Source organism: Amblyomma maculatum, chromosome 2 (genome assembly GCF_055883805.1).
Source record: "Amblyomma maculatum isolate TAMU_Amacu chromosome 2, ASM5588380v1, whole genome shotgun sequence".
NCBI classification, from domain to species: Eukaryota; Metazoa; Arthropoda; class Arachnida; order Ixodida; family Ixodidae; genus Amblyomma; species Amblyomma maculatum.
Window position 1 is genome coordinate 164329148 of NC_139345.1, and position 25163 is coordinate 164354310.

At 48.7% G+C, this 25163-nt stretch overlaps 1 protein-coding gene across 1 annotated transcript; it reads left to right on the forward strand.

The window, feature by feature from the left end:
- Positions 1–520: 520 nt before the first annotated feature.
- LOC146200337 (tetraspanin-33-like) lies at positions 521–25163 on the forward strand. Its single transcript, XM_084592332.1, has 4 exons — positions 521–727; positions 1991–2315; positions 6459–6615; positions 24818–25163. Exons 1-4 carry the CDS (start codon positions 521–523, stop codon positions 25161–25163), a joined length of 1035 nt encoding a protein of 344 aa, XP_084448458.1.

Consider the following 25163-nt stretch of genomic DNA (forward strand, 5'->3'; position numbering starts at 1 on the left):
AGTTTTGATGCCCACCACTCTTTCGTTGGTCGCAGCTGTGCGGCAGCTAGACCTCCTCATTCACCACGCCGCGTGCCGCATTGATGGCCACCTTCTGTTTCGCGCTTGAAGCTCGCGTAGCGAGAGAGAAATCGAAATAGTGGACTGAGACAGCCATCGGCGAAATCCATGATTGAGGTTAATTGCTACGCAATAGCACATACACCTGCACCTACTTCTTCATTTTTATGGTCCTCATTTAAGATTGTTTGTGCGAGGAATCACACAAGGGTGCCTTGTAAACAATTTCTTCAGCCGATTATCAGATATATTCATTTTGTTAGCATTTCTGACGCGCGGTTACTATCCACCCATCTCAAAGGCTTTCTAAAGAAGAAGTCAACGAAGAATTTGCGGGATAAGAAGAAGAAGAACGGCATATTTGCAAAGCGGACACAAATCGCGCCTAAAGCTCTGGACAGATGGCGCACAACTAAAGCGGCGGAGGCAGTCCGGAGGTGCTGGCCCTGGTTTCGGCGGAATGCCATCTGACGAACAGCCTGGAAGCGCAGAAAAGCAAAGCCCAGTCTTCAACGAAGGCGCACCCGCCGGTGATGCTGGCAGCCAGAACAGGTCGGCCGGCCGCCAACCTGGGGACCCAGAACAGCCCGATGCCGAAGTACCTGTTTCACCTCCGACACCAGAACGCACCGTAGAGGAAACTATCCTACTCGACGTCAATCCTGTGGTGGGTGGCCGACTTTTGTTCATAGCAAGCACTGGGTGCGTTAGAAGGCTAAAAGCACCAAGCGCGAAACAGCGTTTCATCCTTATATTTATGAGTAGAGGACGCTAAGAAGTAGAACATAAGCATTTGCAAATTATCGGCGAATTTCAGAGTCATCTCAATGGCATGCAGTCGCTTTTATTTATCTGAAATAAATTATAATAAATTTGGAGACGAAGCACTTGGTTCTAACTGCTTTGGCATCCAAACATGATGATTACGGAGATAGCTCATGTTGCAACTCATTCGCTGTTTGAGGAGGCAGATTGCCACCACGCACTATAATCATGCTAACTGGAGCATGAGTATGTGGCAACGAGGTAGGAATATATGCGATAATTTGTTCACCCTGGAGAGGCGTTTAAAATGGGCCATAAGGAAAAGAGCAGAACAGCATAAGGTATAGGGTGAGTTGTTTTTATTGCGAAGGCAATACTGCTCGCAGTTTGAGCCGTTAGCGTGGCACGGCGGTGACCACCATTGACCTTTGACTTTTAGACGACCTCCGTAGACGACCCCAAACTGGCAGGAGCTGCCAACTTGGGTCTCTCGTTTCACATGGGACGCATATGTTAGAATCAGCCTGCATTTCAGCCTGCAATCAGCTTAACATTTCGTTACCCCTCTAGGCCAGTGAGGCACATTCATACGGCTTGGTTAAAGGAGGAATTTATGTGTGGGCTGGGGAAGAAGAAGAACTAGAAGAACGCTCGGTCACCCGCAGCTATTGCGTTCGCTCAATATTCGGTTCAGCAGCGTTGAACTCTTTTAACTTTTTTACACACCACAGCGTATTAACACATGCCGAAAGAAAAGAAAGGCCAAGCGCGAACTTCGATCTGGAAGTTTATTGAAACAGACACATTAGAGAATGAATGATGTCATTCAAACATGCTCAGAGAAAATTTGCTGAAATCGAAATTGCCCTGTATTTTTGCGAGTGCAGTAGATGGTGTGCTATCGAATGGCGACGAGCCGTATGAATGTGAAAGTCTTCTGTTATATCTAATAATTTGATGATTATATAGAAAGATTTTTTCAGTTCCTTTTGTCATTGATTTAAATCATGGTATTTGCAGTGCCTGCTATAGTTACAATAAGCATCATGTGCTTCCAATGCTATTGTCACGTTCTCGGTCTTTTTTATTACAACGTGACTGATTTATTTCATTTTTTGTCCTCATACCTTTTAGGCACACGAGTCACGAACTCTTCATTTTATAGGTCCGTTATCCGCTGCTGGTCTTCAATCTTTCCCTGTGGTTTATCGGCACGATGCTGATGACGGGCTCCTCATACATCCACCTCACTTCCGATGTGAGTGAGGGCGATGAGGCAGTTCTGTCCAGCCTCGACCTGACAGGCGTGCTCATTCACCGCCTCGAGGCCATCGTCTTCTCGGCTGGAGTAGCGCTCTTCGTGGTCTCTTTCTGCGGCTGCGTTGGGGCGCTGCGCGAGAACAGCTTCCTGCTCAAGCTCTACTCCCTCGCTTTAACCGTGCTCATCATGATATGTCTCATGCTCGGCCTCGTAGTATTCTTCATGCCAGGTGCGTGCCCTGAATCTTGTCGATGTCTAAATGCGCCCATTTGGGGGAGACATACACAGTGCATTCTAGACATGTCGAACTCGAAGGGCATCACAAAATAGTTTGAACTATCGATAATTAGTTATTTAAAGCAAGCCAACAAATGAGGGTGCAGCGGTGGCCTAGCGGTAGAACATCCGCCTCGCATGCAACAGGACCGGGGCTCAAATCCCGGTGCAACGCAATTCTCAACCGAAAGAAAAAATTCGCGTGTCGATAAAATTTCATAAACAGGTTTGGGGAAGCGACCTGATGCCAGTGAACACCTCTGGCAACGCACTTCTTCACCAGAACAGGATTTGGCCACCCTGGTGCAGTAATTGGCCGCAACCTCTCATGATTACTGCCATAAACCCCCGGCACTCAGTCGCCAGCGGCTGCGGAACAACTGACCACGGCGGCGGTCAGACCTGCGACACAGCAGGGGGTGCTAAGAATTCCTGGCTCCACTGTACAGGCCGCCATTGGAAACTGACCCTGGCAACGCTTAACGCTACAACCCTGGCTAGTGAAGCTAGTTTAGCAGAGCTGTTAAAGGAACTAGAGGTTATGAAATGTGATGTCATAGGGCTTAGTGAGTTAGAATGCATATACTGAAGGATGGGCAAGTACTGTATTATCGAGGTTTACCAGAGAGACGAGAACTAGGAGTAGCTTTCCTTGTCAATAAGTATATAGCGGGTAATATAGAAAAATTCTATAGTAATAATGAGAGGGTGGCAGGCATCGTAATTAGGCTTAATAAGCGGCATAAACTGAAAGGTGTACAGACCTATGCACCCGCATGTAGTTTTGATGACCAGGCAGTTGAAAGTTTATACGAAGATATAGCATCGGCAATCGGAAAAGTCAAGAAGTATACTGTACTAATGGTCGACTTCAATGCCAAGGTAGGGAAAAAGCAGGCAGGAGACCAGGCAGTAGGTGACTATGGCATTGGCTCTAGGAATAGCAGGGGGGGGGGGGGATACTAGTTGAGTTTGCAGAGCGCAATAACTTAAGAATCATGAATACCGTCTTCAGCAAACGGAATAACCGGAACTGGACATCCTAACGGGGAGACTAAAAATGAAATTGACTTCATACTCTCATCAACCGCCGCCATTATGCAAGATGTAGAGGTAAGCGGCAAAGTGCAGTGCAGTGAACACATGATGGTGAGGTTCCGAATAAGCCTAAATCTGAAGAACGAACACAACAGATTAGTAAGAAAGAAATTGGTCAACAAATTAGCGGTGAGGGGGAGGGCAGAAGAGTTCAGCATCTCGCTACAGAATAGATATTCACCTCTAACCGAGGATGGAGACATTACCCTAAAAGCAATGAACAATAATTTCAGAGATATCATTACTGCGTGCACTGCAGAAGTATGCGGTAGGATTGTTACAGAGGATACCGGTAAGCTGTCTAAAGAGACGACGGATTTAAGAAACGTCAGAGTATGAAAGCTTCCAATCCAACAGACCAGATAGAATTGGCCCAGATATCGACGCAAAATCAATAAGCCCAAGGTGGCCGATATAAGGAAGTATAACATGGAGAAACTTGAGCGTGCTGTGAAGAACGGGGGAAGCCTGAAAGCGGTAAAGAAGAAATTAGGCATAGACAAAAACCAGATGTATGCGATAAGGGACAAGGCGGCAACGTCGTCTTGAATATGGACAAGGTGTCAAAGTAGCTGAGGAGTTCTATACAGATCTCTACAGCAGCCAAAGTAGTCAGGACCTTAATGAGATTCACGGTAGGGAAAAACAGTAAGACGTTCCACCAGTGATGAAGGACGACGTCAAAAAAGCATTAGACACTATGAAAAAGGAGAAATCAGGTGAAGAGGATCAGATAACTACAGGTGTGTTAAAGGACGGGGGGAATATCGTGCTAGGAAAACTGGCCACGCTGTATATGCAATGCCTGGTGTCATCGACGGTACCGGAACCATGGAAGAATACAAACATTATCCTCATTCATAAGAATGGGGACTCTAAGGACCTTAAAAATTACAGACCAATATGCCCACTGTCTGGTTTTGCTGTTTTTACTATTTTTACTACAGTATATTTACTAAGGTAATCGCTAATGAAAAAAGGGGCAAACTTAGATTGCAATCAAGCGAAGGATCAAGCAGGTTTTCAGAAACGGTACTCTACTATCGATCATATTCATACTATCAACCAGGGGATAGAAAAATGCTCGGAATATAACCAGCCCTTGTACATAGCATTCACTGATTACTAAAAAGCATTTGAGTCAGTTGAAACCTCGGCGGTGATGCAGGCATTGCGAAATAAGGAGTAGACAAGCCGTACGTGAAAGTGCTGGAGGATATATTAGTGGTTGCCCAGCAACCATAGTCCTGCATAAATAAAGTGACAAACTTCCCATACAGAAAGGTGTTAGGCAAGAAGACATGATCTCCCAGTACTGTTCACAACTTGCTTAGAGGAAGTATTCAGAGACTTGGAATGGGAGCAGTTATGGATAAGGGTAGTTGGATAATACCTCAGTAATCTGCGATTTGCTGATGACATTGCCTTGCTCAGTAGCTCAGGGGGTGAACTGCAAATAATGATTGATGACCTAGACAGGAAAAGTAGAAAGGTAGGCTTGGAAATCAATATGCAGAAGACTAAGGTAATATTTAGCAGCCTCGGGAAGGAACAGCAGTTTACGTTAGGTAGCGAAGCACTGGAAGCAGTAGGCGATTATATCTACTTAGGACAGGTAGTAACCGCAGATCCGGACTATGAAAAGGAAATAACAAGAAGAATAAGATTGGGATGGAGCGCGTTTGGGAATCACTCGCAGATTATGACAGGCAGTAAATCGGTATCGCTCAAGAGGAAAGTATACAACAGTTGCATCTTACCTGTACACACCTATGGGGCTCAGAACGTGGAGGCTAACCAAGAGGTTTCTACTTTAGTTGAGGACAGCTGAGAGGGCTATGGAAAGAAAAATGGTAGGGGTAACATTAAGAGATAGGAAGCGTGCAGAGTGGGTCAGGGAAATAACTCAAGTTACTGACATTTTATTGGAAATTAAGAAGCTGAAATGGGAATGGGCAGGACATGTAGTGCGAAGAAAAGATAACCGATGGTTGCTTAGGGTAACAAACTAGATTCCAAGGGAAGGAAAGCATAGCAGGGGACGGCAGAGAGTTATGTGAGCGGTCGAGGTTAAGACGTTCGCAGGTGTCAAGCTGATGCAGCTAGCACAAGATTGGGTTAATTGGAGAAATATGGGAGAGGCCTTCGCCCTGTAGTGGGTATAGTCAGGATGATGATGATGATGATGAACAAATGAACTTCTCTGTAAACCCAGAAGCGTGAACGCGGTGCACCGACACTAGTGCCACGTTTTCAGCTGCAATGCTAACTGCTGGTCGCGTGTACAGCTTTTCACAATGTGCACAGAAGCGAACCCTCGCGTCAAGCTTAGGAAAAGGGCATATCTCAGCCTGAGGATTCGTGGGAATGAGGACGCGCTGTCACTAGAAACAGATCTGGGTGTCAAGCCTCGCGTCTTGCGCCGCATGGAACAAGTGTCCTTGATGTTGATGTTGACTTCAAAGCTTCTGCGCACATCGTTCAGAGAAAAGTCACCGCTGGTCATGAGAGGTATAGATTTCTACCGGTACAGTATAGGCATAACGATCCGTCAGTTCAAATATGCTGCAGTTGATTTCGTTTGATTCAGCAGCTAATCAGGCGCTGCCAGATCCGCCGGAAACTTTCGGTCGGAAAGTCTGGATTCACCGCACGACAATAGTGCACGAAACACCGACTTCTCGTTAAGCAGCAGGGTCACATTAAAAGTAATCATGTCAGATCCAAGAACATATTGACCCGACAGGATGTCCACCTCGTCTGGCGGTTTCATTACGTTAACGCTGGCGGGAGGTGGAAAATGCTAAAGGGCGTTTACCTATACCTATATCTATTCTGCGCTGTTTCGCCTTTGTGCGATTCTGCTGGAAGAATTGCATAGGTTTTCGCATGGTATACTAGGTACCATACAGACATTATAATTTGCTCCCACGTGTTCCCCTTTTTAATTTATCAGGGAGCAGGTCTGTTATAAAACACTAGTCGTTCTGATTTTCAGGGAGCATCCGCAAAGTGATCCAGGATACCTTGTCCATATCACTGGTGATCCAGTATCGCGACAGCGTGGACGCACAGAACATCGTGGACTCTCTGCAGCGCCAGCTCCGTTGCTGCGGAATGACACACAGAAGCTTCAGGGACTGGGACATGAACATGTACGCTCTTGATCTCACCGGTTATGGCCCGGACATTCGTCCTCTGCTTCTAAAGGCCCCGTGGCTAAAATGCAGAATAGCTATCTAAAGCTTTATCAAACACCTCCAGTAAAGCCGTGGAAAATACACTGCCGCGTATAGATGCACAGTGTGCTTTCTAGATAGAGAGGCATAATTTCAAACTTTATAACATGTACCAGGATACTGAAAATTAACAGGAGATGCTTTTATCTGTACAAAAGTTCAAACTTCAAGTCTCTGACCAACACACTATCTTAGAGGCAGCAATTACGTAATGTTTATAACATCTTGGCTACAATAACATGAAACGTCTCACCATAACAGAGGTGCTCACTAGAATAGAGCGAATATCTTACGCTAATCAATATGACTTCCCTTACCCATGAGTCACACATTAAATGGCAGCCAAAACGGGCAGTAGCATTCGAACCATTTTTTCGGGACTACGAGGTAAAGCAACTATATCCTCTGTTACATTTGCCCATTTAAGGGTCAGTTGCCTTTTTCCTGTCATAAATCTCACCTTCGTCTCTGATGCTTTTATTGTAAGAAAAATGTGCTATAATGGTCAGACATCTCCAAGACACACAAGCGACATCTGCTGGTAGCCTCATGCGATACTTGCGCATTTAACCGTGGTAGCGAACTTAGGCGTTCATTTATAGCTCAAAACAAATCTGTTTAAGCAGGTTTTCAAGTTGCCCAGATGCGTTTTCACATAGTGCAATATTTGGCGTGCTTTAAAATACTAACAGGTGCGTAGGATTTTTTATTGGATTGCATTGCTGTAACCACATGCTTTTTTAAACTATTTGAATTCATTTATGTTTTCAAAGCTTAGTAAAGCATAAGTGTCTCAATCTCAGTCACAAGGCAGCACAGGTGGTTGCAAACTGCAGATAAGATGGCTGTCACGACTCCAATCGAGAAATAATTCTCTCTACTATAGCAGCAAGCTGGTTCTCCTACAACGCAATAGAAAACCAAGTCATCCATAGGTATAAGTGGCCTACACACTAAACACGAATCCACTCAACCCAGAGTAAATAGCTTGTCTTCTAGGTCCTCCCTAAACGAGGTTCAGTTTAGAACGCTGGGTAAGAGTAAAAGTTTACCCCAATAAAAACGGAGCACTTGTGGATGGTCGGGGGAGTTTATTTGGGATAGATTTTCACTCTGCAAGAACGGAGCAGTTCCGGCATGCAGGGGGAGATGATGTGGGGTAAATTTTCACTCCAAAATACACGGAGCAATTACGGTTAGTATACGGAGCAGATGCACACTGCGAAAAATAAGGTCACTTGCGGCTAATATGAGACGCTTTTACCGCGCCCTTCACCAATGCTATTAGATTCGATTCAATTTCTCAGTTGCAGAGTGCACATAGCCGACATGTGTGAGGGTTTGTTTCTGTCGAGTAAGCGACAGAAACTGCTTCGTGTATACGCACGGCGCCACGATCTCGTCCCACCGAAGCCCACCGACCGAAGAGGTAAAGGCAGCGATCTGATGCGCTTGACGTTTGGCGTTGTCATCCTGTTCGCAAATTATAAACAAAACATGCGCTTTTTGGTAAGACTGTATGCGCAGAAGAACCTAGAAGATGCGCTATATTGTAACGAGTACAAGGCAGCGATCACTGATCGGAACAGTTTCACGCGCTACGCTCAGTTTCGTCCTCTTTGTCCTCTGTTCTTCTTTGTCCTCTTTTCAGAGAGGCATGCGGCATTACCCCCCCTCTTCGAAAGCGGCGACTCGACGCTGAGAGTGTCTTCAGATTATGCACACAGGAGAAGCAGGGCACACAAAGCTGCACACGCGCAAAAGATCACTGCCTCTCATAATACGGTTTCATCCGCACTACATGAACAGTTTCAGCACTTGAGTGCCGCCGTGTTGAAGGTCGTTGGCTCCGAGCAACAACTTCGTAAGTCACGTTACTAAGACGCCGAATGACCTCGTATGGCCCAAAGTAACGGCGAAGTAGTTTCTCGGAGAGTCCTCGACGGCGCACTGGTGTCCACACCCAAACAAGATCGCCAGGTTGGTAGTGAACGTCTCGGTGTCGGAGGTTGTACCGACTGGCATCGCGATGTTGTTGTTGAATACGGCATCGTGCGAGCTGGCGCGCTTCTTCGGCCCGCTGTAGAAATATGTCGACGTCTGCATAGGCGTTGGTGACATCGTCGCCATGACTTATGGGTAGCATAGCGTCCAACATTGTGGTGACGGGACGACCGTAGACTAGCTGGAATGGCGCAAGACGCGTCGTCTCCTGTTCAGCCGTATTGTATGCAAAAGTTGCATACGGAAGGACTTCCTCCCACGTGTGATGCTCAACGTCGACGTACATGGAAATCATGTCTGCAAGCGTTCTATTGAGGCGTTCAGTCAGTCCGTTTGTTTGCGGATGGTAAGCAGTAGTCCTACGATGACTTGTGCGGGTAAGACTGAAGAGAGCCTGCATTAGTTCAGCCGTAAAGGCTGTACCGCGGTCAGTGATAATAACCGATGGGGCACCGTGGCGCAGTACGATGGTCTTAAGAAAAAACTGGGCTACTTCTGCAGCAGTTGCACGGGAAAGTGCCTGTGTCTCGGCGTATCGCGTTAAGTAGTCCGTCGCCACTAATATCCATCTGTGCCCTGATGCGGACGTTGGGAAAGGGCCCAGAAGATCCAGGCCCACTTGCTGGAAAGGGGCTGCCGGCGGAGGTATCGGCTGAAGGAGCCCTGCAGGCTTCACCGGAGGTGTCTTTCGCCGCTGGCAATCTCGGCATGTTCTCACGTAGTGCTGGACTGAAGGTAGCAACTTAGGCCAATAGTACTTTTGTCGAATGCGTGCTAATGTTCGGGTGACTCCTAAATGACCAGCCGAAGGCTCATCGTGGCATGCGTGCAAGATTTCTGGCCTGAGGTCGGACGGCACAACGAGAAGAAAGGTTTCCTTGTTGTGCTGAAAGTTTCTCTTATATAGGACGCGATTTCGAAGGCTGTAGGAGGTTAAACCCCGTGCGAAAGCACGTGGGACAGCTACATCAAGGCCTTCGAGATGCTCAATAAGTGGGCGTAAACCGGGGTCAGCCCGTTGACGCTGGGCCATGTCGCTGGTCGTGACGACAGCAAGAAACGGAAAGTCATCGTATTCTCGGTCGGGAGGGGCAGCATCAACTGGTGCACGAGACAAGCAATCGGCGTCGCTGTGCTTACGGCCGCTCTTGTATACAACCGTAATGTCGTATTCTTGGAGACGGAGGCTCCACCTTGCAAGCCGTCCAGAGGGGTCTTTGAGGTTGGCTAGCCAGCATAACGAATGGTGGTCGCTCACAGCCCTAAAAGGTCGGCCGTAAATATAGGGTCGGAACTTAGTTATGGCCCAAACTACCGCGAGACATTCCTTTTCCGTGGTTGAGTAGTTCGTCACTGCCACTGAATCAGAACGGCACCGAGTCCAAAATTACTGGCATCGGTATGGATATCCGTAGCGGCGTTTTCGTCAAAATGGGCAAGTATCGGGGCGGCCTGCAGTCGCCGGCGCAACTCGTTGAAAGCATCCTCTTGATCTTCTTGCCACGCAAAAGGAACATTTTCTCGGGTAAGACGCGTAAGAGGCTCGGCAATCACTGAAAAATTCTCTACGAAACGCCTGTAATAGGCACAAAGCCCCAAAAACCTTCTAACGGACTTTTTGTCGGTTGGGCGCGGAAAATTTTTCACAGCAGCAGTCTTGTCGGGATCTGGTTTCACGCCGTCAGAACTAATAACATGGCCAAGAAAGCGGAGCTCCTGGAATCCGAAATGGCATTTCTGTGGTTTTATCGTCAGTTGGGCTGAACGCAGTGCCTGTAGTACCATTCGCAGTCGGTCAAGGTGCTCCTCAAAACTAGCCGCGAAAATGACGACATCGTCGAGATACACTAAGCACGTTTGCCACTTCAGTCCAGAGAGAACGGTGTCCATTATTCGCTGGAAAGTTGCTGGTGCAGAACAGAGACCGAAAGGAAGCACTTTAAATTCATAAAGGCCGTCGGGGGTGACGAACGCTGTTTTCTCTCTGTCCCTTTCGTCCACTTCTATCTGCCAGTAGCCATTCTTGAGGTCAAGCGACGAGAAATATTTGGCATTGCGTAACCGGTCCAATGCGTCGTCGATACGAGGGAGCGGGTATACGTCCCGTTTCGTTACCTGATTTAACTTACGATAATCGACGCAAAAACGCAAGGTGTTGTCTTTTTCTTCACCAACACTACAGGCGAAGCCGAGGGGCTGGCAGACGGCTGTACCACGTCATCGGTAAGCATTTCCTGCACCTGTCTTCGAATAGCCTCTCGTTCCGTTGATGACACTCGGTATGGGTGTTGGGAAATCGGCTTGGTCTCCGCGTCAACCATAATGCGGTGTTTGGCTACTGGGGTACGCCCAACTTTCGAAGACGTTGCGAAGCATCCAGCAAATTCATGAAGGAGGTCTAGGAGTCGCCGCCGCTCAACCACCGACAGATTGGCATTAATGTCCACAGTTGATAGAATGTCGGGTGCATTACATCTGGCTGGCGACGGCGGCGCCAGAGTACAGATGTTCCTTGGCTCAATAAAGTCGGCAACATACGCGATGGCTGTTCCTTTCGCAATGTGCTGAAACTCGGTCCCGAAATTCGTAATCCAGAGCTTCGCACAACCGTCCCGTAAGCGAACAAGTCCTCTTGCAGCGCAGATCCCTTTCTCAAGAAGCAAACCCACGTTCGTCTCTGCCAGTACGTCTCGGTCACATGGTGAGTCGCTTTCTACTAAGACCATAATGCTGCACCGTGGCGGGACCGTAACGTCACCAGCTGTAATACGCAAGGCGGACGTTGATGAACCGTCGACGCTAGATCTCGCAATGGCTTGGCTCGGCGAAAATGTCACTCGTGATTCTTTCAAATTAATTATCGCACCATTAGCCTGTAAGAAGTCCAAGCCGAGTATGACGTCTCGCGAACAGTGGGTAAGTGCAACGAAGTCGCAAACATAAACAAATCCGTCAATTGCAACTCTCGCAACGCATCTTCCGGCCGGAGTAATAAGGTGTCCCCCTGCAGTGCGGATCTGAGGCCCAGTCCACTCGGTTAAAACTTTCTTCAATTTCCTGGCTAACCCACTGCTCATAACTGAATAGTCCGCCCCCGTATCAACTAAAGCTGTAATGAGACAATCATCGATAGAAACCGGTATGTCCGAAACTGCGCACTCAGGATCATCGTTACATGTCGCCGTCTGATAGCCGTTATCTTGTACTAAGCTTGATGGAGGATGTTCAGCACTTCGCTCGTCAGCGGCCTCACCTCCGCAGGTCGCTGTTCCTAGTTTTCCCGAAGCCTCGGGGAGCGGGGGCTCGTCGAGCGGCTAGTGCGGGATGTAGAGGGCCGTGGACTTGGAGAACGATAACGGGAAGAGGTAATGACGCGGGACCCGTATTGTGGGACGTCCGGAGGATTCGTATGCGTCGACAGGTACTCCTCGATTTCGGGTGGTCGTTCACCACTCCGAGGACATCGTGCACGCGGATGGAAGCCACGAAGTCCGGCGCGGCGGTACGGACAGAACCTTAACATGTGACCGGCCTCACCACAGTGGTAACAAAGGGGCTGATTGTCAGGGGTACGCCAGACGTCAGTCCTTCGAAATCGTGCTTCGGCTAGAAGAGGAGAATGGCGTGGGCTTGGATCAAGAGTAGGGGGGTTCACTCTGGCTCTGGGAGAGCCGTACCCACTGTGGTGCTGGTTTGGATGCGGCACAGTGGGGTTCCCTCTTGGAGGATCACCGTGGTTATGCTGCTGAAGCACAGCCGCGTACGTTGGCACACTCGGTGGCGGTGGCTGCACACCACGCACAGACGTTTCCGGGACGACGGCTTGCCTCACTTCTTCGCGAACGACCTCCGCGAGTGATGGGAGCCTCGACGACGATGTTAGACCCTGTAGCTGAATATGTCTCAGCTCTTCCCTGACCACAGATCGAATGAGCTCCCTTAAGGCATCATCAGAACCATTGAAGCCGGAACCGTAGACGACCGGTGACATGGCGGACACGTTACGGTTATAGTGCTGAGCCCTGTGTCGAAGTGTTTGTTCTATCGTGGTGGCCTCCGCTAGAAACTCTGATGCCGTGCCAGGTGGATTGCGCACAAGCCCAGCAAATAGTTCTTGCTTCACCCCGCGCATTAGGTGGCGCACTTTCGTCTCTTCTGACATATTTGGATCAGAACGCCTAAAAAGGCGGATCATGTCCTCGTAGAACATTCCAATGCTCTCGTTTGGGGCTTGGATACGAGATTTCAGCGCCGACTCCGCACGCTCTCTTCGGTCGTTGGCGGTGTAGGTCGCCAACAGCTGGCGACGAAAGAGGTCCCATGTTGATAGTGTCGTTTCGTGGTTCACGAACCACGTCCGCGCTGAATCTTCGAGAGCAAAGTATACATTATAGAGCTTCCTTTGCTCATCCCAGCCGTTGTAATTGGCGACACGTTCGAATTGGTCCAGCCAGTCTTCAGCGTCCTCATAAAGCTCGCCATGGAAGGACGGTGGCGTTCGAGACTGGAGGACGACGAAATGGGGTGAAGACTCTCCGTTAGCAGCAATGTTCGTGTTGGATCTATGCATGTTGGCCCCAGGCGTGCAGGAAAGAGGCCCGAACTCTGGCGACTGACCTCGAAGGCGGCGGCTGCAACTGCGATGGACCGGTGTGAAATCCGTGGTGGCTCTCGGTTGCCCTTGAGGGGTTGCACTCAGCAAAAAGGGAAATCGTACCCCGCACCTCCACCAGAAAATGTAACGAGTACAAGGCAGCGATCACTGATCGGAACAGTTTCACGCGCTACGCTCAGTTTCGTCCTCGTTGTCCTCTGTTCTTCTTTGTCCTCTTTTCAGAGAGGCATGCGGCAATATCAACTTATATATTTCGCCAACATATTTAAGGGGCACTGGTGTAAAGAACAGAGCGATGTAAGCGCATTGTATTGCTGCCTTTACATCCTCTGAATGCTGGCTTTGCTACATTGTGATGCTGTACATACCCATGACGTCGTAGCCACGCGCAGCCTATCGCCATTTTCAGCGGAAACAAAACGAGGCCCATGGTGGCATTTCACGCTTTGTAATTACGAAATTCAATCGAACCGAACAGCAGTGGCGATTGCTGCCGTCTAAATATCCCATATTTCCAAGGGCGCTTGGAGCGAAAAGACGTTGAAGTGAATAGGCTCCGCACTCGCAGGACGTACCAAAAAACTCGGACAGTGTAATTCAACCTGTACCGCCTGTATTAAGCTAGCCTCCGCCGCCAACACCGTGACAAATCTGATGGAGGTGACGTCTGCCGTCCCGTAACCGTACGCTAAGCAGGAGTGCTAGTCATATATTCGAAGAAACGCCTGTTCACCGCACCAGCCGCAGGCAGCGAGGCCTACCACATGAGCCTTTCCCATCAGACATGACTACCAGCAACCACGACGTCGTCGCAATGCCTGGCACGACCCCCTCCTACATGACGTTTCAGACCCCCGCGTCCCAAAGATCTTTCACGGGGACACCTACGAAGACGTCGAGGACTGGTTGCAGCACTAGGAAAGTGTAGCTACGTTCAACCTCTGGGATGACGCCACACTGCTTCGAAATGTCTACTTAGCCTTCAGGATGGCGCTCGGATATGGTTCGAGAACCATGAAGAACAGCTGTCTTCTTGTCGTGAGTTCCACCGTCATCTTGCGGCAAGTTACGGTAGCTCAGATCGCAGCAAACGGATGGAACGCGCTCTCCAATCTCGGGTCCGAATGCCTAATAAAAGCGTCGCGGCGTACATCGAATACATGACGCGCCTCTTCAAGCGCGCGGATCCTACGATGTCCCTAGGAAAAAAGCTGTGCTACCTGATGCATGGCGTCAAAGAGCAGCTTTTTGCTGACTTCTTGCTCAGCGCGCCAAAAACGGTCGCAGAATTCCTTGCAGCAACATCCACTATAGAGAAAGTGCTTCAGCAGCGAGCTTTGGCACAGGATCGTACCGTCCATGGCGCCTCCGCCTCTGCCGAGTTTCCGTCGTATTGCATGGACACATCGGCGCTACGGGAGCTCGTACTTTCGATTGTGCGCGACGAACTCCGACTGCTCTATGACATACCTCAACCAGCTCCTACGTCCATTGCGAGCGTTGTCCTTGACGAGGTCCAGCAAGCGCTCCGGCTTCCGTTTCTAATCGGTGAACATGGCTCTGCTCTTACGCCACCTGAGTGTCATCGCCCCACATACGCCGAAGTTCTGCAATACTCTCCGCCCTCGTTGCCATCCCTGATTACCGGGAACATAGTTGTGCCGAAAACAGCAGCCCCCGTGATCCAGTACGGCACAGATTCCCGACCGTCTACACGGAAAGCACACGAGTGACGTACCCCGACCGACGGCCGTTATGCTTTCACTGCGGCGAACTGGGCCATATCTATCGGCGCTGTCCCTACCGTCGTCTAGGTCTCGAAGAGTTTTCCGCTGATTCTCCGCGGCCTCGATACGGCGAACGGCCTCGAGCCGTTGAAGATTTTATAAATAGCCAGTGCTGAGTGGTTCCGTCTCGTCTGCGGCAATCTATATCACCGTCACCCAGAGCTAGCCCTTCGCAATCTGCTGCGAGTTTTTCATGGGCAGCGCAGTGCCGATCGCTTAGTCCCCGGAGGGAAACCTTAAACCAGCGACCTTCGGGGTAGGCTCGTTGGACATCCCTGCACGGGAGACCCCCCTATCGACGCGGACACGTAAAGACTACGCATCGACATTGGAAACGTCCGCGGTCATTGATCATAAGACCACCTCGACGCCACCGCGCCGCACCTGCAACCACAACGAAGTGCAGGTGGAACTGACGACGCAACAACGCACCCGCAACGACGACAAATTGCCGGTGGAACAAGCGACGCAACAACGTATCCGCAACGACGACAAATTGCCGGTGGAACGGACGCTGAAACAACGCACCTGCAACGACGACGAATTGCAGGCTCCTTGAAGTGGACGACGCTACTCTCCTTTTGTCAAGAAAGGAACACCTCCGGAGCCGCACACGTGCATTTATCCCTCCGTGTGGGATATTCCTTCCCCGCGGTCTCAACCGTGCAGAGGAGGTTGTGCTTAGGAAGATCCGTGTCGGTGTTGCCCTCACACCAGCCGTCACTAGGTCGTGGTCATACTTCCAACACTTATATCCCCGCCCAGGGTGCCCGATCTGTAAAACCTAACATGTTGGGGCCGACCTCCACCACTTGCTGTGGGTATGCCCAGCACTCAAACCAACACGAATCCGGCACCTTAGAATAGCTGGCCTTTCAGCTAACAATCCTTCCTCATATGTCACTTGGACGCAAGGACCTCATCATCGCTCACTTCTGGACTTCATAAAATCAGCCAGCATTTTTCCATTAATTTAATAATATATTCATCCTTCATCTCAAACCTTACTGATGCCGAGTCAATAAATATCGATGAAAAAAATTAAAGCAAGGTAAAGCAAACCGCGTAAACCGACGCAGAGCACTCAAATACTCAGAAGCCTGACATTCGCGAGCAGCTTTCGTTGGACATACTCGTAATACTGGACGGTCGCCGTGTTCGAGCTTTGTTGGATACTGGCGCTGATTATTCTATTTTGAGTAGCCAGTTTGCCGCAGTTCTCAAAAAGGTTTTGACTCCGTGGGCTGGCACACACGCTTGCACTACGGCTGGTCATCTGATTACTTCTTTAGGCATGTGCACGGCCAGAGCTCAAATTCGAGTCAACGTTTGTGGTAAGCTGCCTTGTTCTGAAAAGCTGTTAGCGTGACCTGGTTCTGGGCGTAGATTTTCTGCGTGAATACGACGCAATTATTGACCTTAGGGATTTAAGGTCTCGTTTTCTACTGAGAAAGCAGTGGCCCTAAGCAGTGCATAGCGAGCACTCAATGTGCTTCGAGTTTATGCGGAGAGTGTCACGCTGCCACATCGAACCAGCACCTTCATTAATGTCAAATGCAATGCACTTCACGATGGTGACGCAATAGCCGAAACTAACGTCTCGTTACTGTTGACCCAAGGAGTCTGCGTGGCCCGCAGTTTGATCCATCTTTATCATGGTCACCCAAAGGTACTTGTTACCATTTTTTCGCACGAGCATCGGTAACTTCTTTGTGACACTTCCGTAGCTTTCGCCGAACGCATCTCTGATGTCTCCTAGTGCTTGTCCACAGAAACCGTGCCACCGCACACATCCCTCGACAATCTCGATGTTAGCTCAGAGGTATCGGTAAGCCATCGTGAACAGCTGTTTTCATTGTTACTTGAATTCAGAGAGTGTTTAGCATCGTTGTCAATAGAGAATCAAACTCCAATCGCCAAGCACCAGATCGTGATGTTCGATGATGCGCGCCCAATGCGCCAGCACCCCTACCGCGTCTCTTTTACCGAGCGCGAAGCTATTAAGTCACACGTTAAGGAAATGCTCGAAGATCATGTTATCCCGCCTTCAAATAGCCCGTGGTCCTCCCCGATCGTTCTGGGTAAAACGAAAGATGGCATGTTACGATTCTGCGTCGATTACCGCAAACTGAACGCGGCAGCCAAGAAGGATGTTTATCCCTTGCCGCGAATTGACGAATATCTCGACCGCCTTCGGCGTGCAAAGTATTTTTCGTCCATCGATCTAAAAAGTGGCTACTGGCAGATTGAGTTAGACGAGGGAGATTGTGAGAAGACGGGCTTTGTCACACCCGACGTCCTTTACGAATTTGAAGTTCTGTGTTAAGCGCCGGCCACATTTCAGCGGATGATGGGCACAGTCCTCGCCTGCCTTAAATGGCAGTGCTGCCTAGTCTGTCTAGATGACGTGGTGGTCTTCGCAGAATCGTTTGCATAATATCTTAAGCACCCGCGGTCAGTACTCGAAGCTCTTCGATCCGCTAACCTGACACTTAAGCCACAGAAATGCCACTTTGGATACCAAGAGCTTAAATTTCTCGGCCATGTCGTCAGGGCCGCCGGCGTGAAGCCCGAACCTCAAAAGCTTGCTCCTGTAGCGAAATTTCCGATCCCGCGTGAAAAGAAGGCTGTTCGCCGATTTCTTGGCTTGTGCAGTTACTACCAGCGTTTTATCGATACCGTTGCTGATCTCGCTGAACCGCTGACTCGGCTCACCCGGGGAGACACCCTTTTTGTTTGGAATCACGAGCAAGAAGCTGCTTTTGCCGAGCTGCGTCTCCGTCTCGAATTGCTGCCTGTTCTAACCCATTTCGATCAGCAGGATGAGACAAATACGCACCCATGCCAGTAACATTGGCATTGGGGTGGCTATCGTGCAACGTCAAGAGAATGTTGAACGAGTCATCGCCTATGCCAGCCATACTTTATCCCGCGCCGTGACAAACTATTCAACAAATGAAAAGGAATACCTCGCCTTTATTTGGGCTGCTGCGAAATTTCGCCCCTACCTTTACGGCGCCCATTTAAAGTGGTCACTGACCACCATTCCTTGTGTTGGCTGGCCAACCTGCGTAACCCATGCGACCGCCTGGCGCGATGGAGCCTTCGCTTACAGGAGTTCAGCCTCACTATAGTCCAAGTCCGGGCATAAGCATGAAGATGCTGACACGCTCTCTTCTGCGCCTGTCGAGCTCGCTTCAACAGACACGGATCACGCTGGCAGTTATCTCGGAGCAGTTGATGCTTCAGATATGTCTTATCAGCAGCGCGTCGATCCGGAATTACGAGCCCTGATCGATTATTTAGAAGGTCAGCCAGCCATCATACCTAACTGCTTTTCTCGGAGCCTGTGAGCTTTCTGCCTGAGAAGTGGTGCGCTCTATAAGCACTATACTCTAGATCCGAGTCGAGAACCCACCTCCTCGTAGTGCCCGTAGCTCTTCGAGAGGAAATCCTTTCCGCGAGCAGCGATGAACCAACTGCTGGCCACTTAGGGTATTGTCGCACACTTGCTAGAATACGATCGACATTCTACTGGCCCAACCTTGTCACTGTTGTTAAGCAATATGTCAAGAGCTGTCGGCAATGTCAGCATCGGAAGGTTGTGCAATCAAAGCCTGTAGGCCTCCTAATGCCCATAATACCACCGCGCTCACTGTTTGATCAAGTCGGCATGGATCTTCTCGGTCCTTTCCCTTGGTCCTCCGGTAGCAACCTTTGGATAATCATCGCCAAAGATTATCTGACTCGCTATGCCGAGACCAAAGCGTTACCTAGTGGTACAGCATCTGAAGTTGCCCATTTTTTTGTACACCAGATCATACTGCAGTACGATGCTCCTGTCTGTATTATTACTGATAGAAGGACTGCCTTTACTTGGCAAATGATGGCCGAAGTTTTTTATCTCAGCGGTACGGCGCATCGAAAAGCTACTGCTTAGCATCCGCAGACCAACGGGCTGAAGGAAATGCTTAAAAAGACCATCGCGGACATGCTGGCGATGTATGTCGACGCCCAGCACAAGACTTGGGATGTGATCCTACCATATGTGACATTCGCGTACAATACGGCAGTCCAAGAGACGACACGTTTCACGATATTTCGCCTGGATTACGGCAGAGTGGTTCGAACAATGCTTGACGCAATGCTCCCTTGCGAAAGAGATAGCGAGCTTTGTTCTGACGCCGAGCAGTTTGCCCAAGATGCTGAGCAAGCACGCCAAGTAGCACGCGTCCATATCACCCAGCAACAGGACAAGGAAGGATTCACGCCGGTAAAACCACCGCCACATGCAAGCTTCCTACAACACCGACGACCAGGTGTGGGTGTGCACTCTTGTTCGACGCCGCGGCCTATCAGAAAAGCTAATTTGCCGCTACTTCGGACCTCATAAAATATTGCGGTGCCTCAGCAACGTCAACTACGAGGTGTTCCCGGATGGACCAGAGCACAGAGGCCGTCGGCTACCTCGTCCAGAGACAGTTCAGGTCTTGCGGATGAAGCCCTATTTTGCGCTGTGACTGAGAAACTCCACTTGAAAGCTTTTTTTTTTCTTTGCTTTTTTCCACTTGTGTGCATGTGTGACTGTGTGCGTTACGCTTAAGGAGGGAGGAATGCCAGGGGGCGCTCGGAGCCAAAAGACGATGACGTGAATCGGCTCCGCACTCGCAGGACGTACCAAACGCTCGGACCGTGTAATTCCACCTATACCGCCTCTATTAAACTAGCCCTCGTCGCCAACACCGTGACAATATTAACCTTTAATCCCGCTCTACCGTGCTTACTGCCCAGCTGCAAAAAAAAAGACAAACCGTACGAGGAACAACGGAAATAACATTATAGGCCATGTAAAAAGCGCTTTTATTTAAACATGCGTTCACAAAAAAAATGCAAATCAGAAACTACCACACAAAATAAGTACAGTGCCGGGCTCAGCATGAAGGTTTTGGACTCGGGAAGACACATTTGTCGTCCATTTCAAACAGCATTCAGAACACAAGAATAAAACAATGAGAATACAGAAAGCACATGCAAACATGAAACGTTGTGGTGAAAATTTTAGACACCACGCTTCGCCATTCAAACGTCTTCATGCATTCCGCACAGAAAATACGACGGTTCTTCAGTTGCACGCGCTCATGTATACAAGACGCATGAGGTAACAAATGTATGAAGTGCTTCGTAATTATCGTTCGGAAAGGCGTAACAACAGTTTGATAGCTATAATGTGTTCCTCGATTTTAAGCTCAAGACTGTGGACTTGCATTTCATAAAGAAAAAACGCCTAGCACCCCCACCCCCCTCCCCAACACAGTGAGAAAACACGGAACAAGGACGAGCGTGAAGACGTGGCAGGACCATAAAAATGCAATGTTGCTTGACAGAAAACCAAGACATTGATAATCTTTATTTATGACAGTGCATGTGTAATGCGCAAAAGCAATTTTCCATGGCAAACAGTCACTTGATGACTAAAAAGATAATTGAATTTGTTCACCCGTGAGCTTGAAAGCAACACAAACACGCTTCAGAAACACCTGGCGAGACAAAAAACAGTTCGGGCACGCACACAAAAGAAAAATGTTTTTCCCGAAGACTGCAGCTTAAAAAAAGAAGCGATCAGTTCAAAACAACTGCGCGCACCCAGTAAGGCGTTCAGGCAAGAAGGCTGCGAATGGCTGCAGATGCTACATGTATGCACGGAAACAAAAATATTTAATCCTGGGATTGCTTAGTTGAATAACAATGCCAAAAAGCTATTTACACTAGCAACAGCACACATCATTGCAAACATATGAGAAACTAGCACAGAGCGCCCGAGTGGCGCTCGGAAAAATTTAACGCAGGTAATTCACTGACAATGCACTAACGATGCGTAGTCGTTTGAACGCAGGCTTATAACCATGCAAATGACAAAAGCAACGAGTCCTCAAAACAGTATGCCTGCTCTAATACGCCCCTTTGTTCCGTAGCACCCTCAAGCGCTCTTGAGTGCCGGCTCGACGCGGTTAAGACGCAAAACGAAAAAAAAATACAGATTTTCCGCCCAAACAGACAAAATCAAAATACGATGATATTTTCCGCCCAGCAAGACACAACACTGCGCTTAAAGCATATCCTTCAGGGCTGCCATATCACGGCAGAATTATTGCGCGGTTCAGGAGAGCGACAAAGCACGCACAAGAACTTGTACCGGTGCCCACGCAAGGACGTCGAGTCAGAGCGAAGCAAAAGCCAACACACCGTTCACAACGTCCCCTCAAGTGAACAACTCGCGCAGGCACCTTGTCATTCTCAGACGCACTTGGAAACCGTTGGAGGCTGACGCGAAGGTGCCGCCGCTCGCGTATTCATTTCAACAGTGGCCCCGGGGAATTCGGACAGTAAGTCGAGCTCGCCATGAAGGAGCCATTTGAGGACGTTAGGCCTGCCTCTAGCAGCATCCGCTTCACTCGGTGAAACACGATCCATAGCGTTACTCGCGCTGGCGTCTTTACACTCCCATTCTCACGTGGAACTCAGATAAAAGCACGAAGGCGCCGCCGTTCACGATAACTGTTTCAACACAGGCCGCAATGAAACCGCGCAGCCGGCCGGGCTCCATTCAACGGAGGAGGAGGAGGAATCAACATTTATTGTGCCCGAAATAATTCGGTGGTGCATGCTTGCACAAGATGGGGTGGTTCCCTAGATGCGGGACCCATATGTTCCCAGCAGCTCCTGGCCCCTGTCCGTCAGTGCGAGCTGGATGGATAGGGCGGGGCTGGATAACAATGTTTCACATCGCTCAAGGCGCAACTCGACATGTTAGGCCTACGTGGCTTGCTGCTTGCTTGCATGCCGCTGGCACCGTCGGCTTCTCTCGCTGCGCAACACGATGCTTGCGCCGTCTGCTCTTGAGTGTATCTCTCGCCGAAAACAAAACTTGCCGTTTTGAAAGCTAAACTGGCTAAACTGATAAAACGAATACGCAATGAAGCGTACTATCCACTTCCGTATGTCTACGGAACACAGCATCACTTCGGCCTTTCTCGATATCAACTGCCATACCTTCTTTTTTATACACTGTTAGAATCGTGGATTCAGAGCTCCGTCAAACCTTCGCGAGAGCTCCGCGGAAGACCAGACGGAGTGGCTTCGAGGTTGACAAGGTTCAATGTTCCGTCTAACCGGCGTTCGTTCCCATGGCGCGGACCTAAAAAGCGGATGCAATACCGTTAGTGCTCCCTTTACGGATATTTCGTGTTTAGTGTGTGCAGGTTTTTGCCAGAGTGGAACTTCAAGCTGCACAAAGCTTGCAAAGTCAGCAATGGAATTTACTGGTGCATGTGTAGGCAGCCTCAAGTGAAGAAATATCTCAAGCCATCCAGGTGCATAAATCTTTTTAAACAAATTTCTTCCTTTCATTCATACTCGCTGTTGAAGCAGTAGCGGATGAGTCCCGACCTAGAAGTAACAGTATCTTTTGTGTGTCCTTTAAGAATACACCAAAACATAATTCACCTAAATCACATTCTCGAACATTCGTCTAAATGTTCAACATAAAAAAATATATTCACAGGAACAGACTTTCATCCCCAATGCACACAAAATGCGATGAAGCCATTCTTATTATCTATCTAATTAAGTAATACTCTTAATCGGCATTTTATACCTCGCCGTTGTTTGGCTAGCGCTAATTCCTGGTTCGAAGGAGCGAACAAGATGGCGCCATATCTGTTTTTTTTTTTTTAATTCAATCGTATAAAGCCCTGAACTCGATGAGATCGGACGCATTCATACGCAAAGGACTCAAACTGAGCTCAAGTGGAGCCGAAACAACGGTAGTCTCGGGAAGTCAGGTGATGACGCGATGAAGTGGCTGTGGCGCTCAGTGCAAGGTAAAATCAGTATTTCCCAATATCACATACCTACTTTTGTCTCGAAGCTTGGTGCAGGGGACGGCCACTGGGCCACATGTTTCAGTCAGTTCGAACTTGGCGCAGTAGCTTCTGCAACACGTAATCACCAAATGGCGTGTCTATAGCTCTCAACTTCGGTTTCGAGCGTCAAGAAGCCTAGAGTTTATCCACGCTACAGGACACTAGAAAATGTGTTTTCTTTGTTTCAAAACGTGATATGGCGGCGTCTTGCGAAGAGCTTCCAGCTCACTCGGCAATAGTTATTAAGTTAATTTTTGTGAAGAGGGGTTTAGTGTTGTTGTCCGGAAGATGAGTGTGCAACGAGAAGGAATCCGTCATGTGAGTGTTGAGTTTTCATTGTGAACGGAAGCTGTAGCGACCGTCACGCCGTATCGTCACCAACGTGTTATTTACAAAGGCAGCACACACTACCAGCCTATGTCACGACTGCGGATGAGCGATGAACGGCCTGAGAATCAAGCTGTATGAGCAAATCTTACTCCATTCACATGGCTTCCACTCGCCAAATTACTCCTACCCTTGCGCTCAGTTTTATTCGCTAAGCCTTTATCATCCATCCACAGAGTTGACGTCTAGCCGCCAGATATAGATAATGCAAGGGCCTTGCCACTTTCTCGGGGGTGACGGTTGTGCCTATAATGGCGCAACTAAGCGGTCTATTAGTCCTTATTTTAAAGAACGAAGCATATGGAGGGAATTAATGGGGTTCCAACGAGCCACGGCAACACACAGAAAGACGTCCAAACGGCTCAAGCAGAAGAAATAATGTTAAGGAGAAGCCAGGATGATGAGGTTGCATATTTAAAAAAAAATGAAGGGCAGCCGCATTTCACCGCGAGAAGGTGTTTGTGAACTGAAAATTTTCGCTTATGACAAGGAAGATTTTAATGCGCACTACGAGATATTTGGAGTCTAGTTTCATTTTTGACTGATAATAGTTGATAACTTTATACACCTGCCTCATATTTGAAAATAAAATCTAAAACATCCAGACTAGTTTTTGAAAGCTTGGGTTGGATACTGATTTTCTGCTTTAGCAGCCTATAAACCAAGATTTTTCTCTCGGTGTTCCTTCCTCCGCCCAAATGTGACTAACGACTTCCTGCGCCTATCGCACCGAGGTGTAACATTTGCGAAAGAGACGAGGGATGAGCCAATGAACGCAATTCTTCATCTCTTTTTTGTCAGTTTTGCCCCTCAGTACTCCACTGCTTTTCAGCAGAGAACAGGATGAATTGGTTCAACTCTGACTCATAGTCAAAAGGAGAATCTGGGGTAGTAGGTGTCATTACGTGCTAGTTACTGACATTGAACTGCAAGAAACTAGGAACGAATGTCGTGCTTTATGAGGTTGCTTGACACCGACCCTAATACTTGGTTAGCTTTCTACTCTTAAGTACATGAATGTTAATTTCTTGCCTGTAGTAAAGTAAAAAAAAACGGTTTTCAGCCATACTAAATGATTATTTAGAGACAAATTATAATCGCGCGTACTGCTGCATTAATTATGAGGAGTAAGAAAAACGTGCGCCTTCAAATATTTCACCAGACGTTCTCATGCGTTAATAAGAAACAAGGTTCTGATGAAGAATACTGCGCAAGTATTTACAACCATGTGTCTATCCTAATACCTTGCATATGAAGTGCTTTTACATAGTATCATCGATGCAAGTTAATTTAAGTACTGACCAATGCGTAGCGCTTTAAGCAATATTAACCAGGAAAACACAAAACTAAGTGAAACTTTACTGTAAAACATTGCTTTCGCTACCTTGATCTCCTGTGCGCAGTTACTTCAACTGCAGCCTCCAGAACCCAAGCCATGAGCGCTGCTCAGTACCACACTCCTGCTGCAAGGGGGCGTCTTCGGGACTCACCAGCATATACTGCGGCCGCAATGTCCTTAACATGACGGACTACGACGCCTGGTTCATCGTCCACATCACCAACTGTCAAGACGCGGCGAACCGATACGTTAAGGAGCACGTGATGATCATCGGTGGTAGCTGCCTCATCGCGGTCATTCTTCTCGCCTTTGTGGACATGATCACCAACGCGGTCATCGACGAAATCGACATCATCTGCAAGATTTACTCTCACGTGCAAGCTGCCGCCGCAGCCGAAGCAGAGCCATAG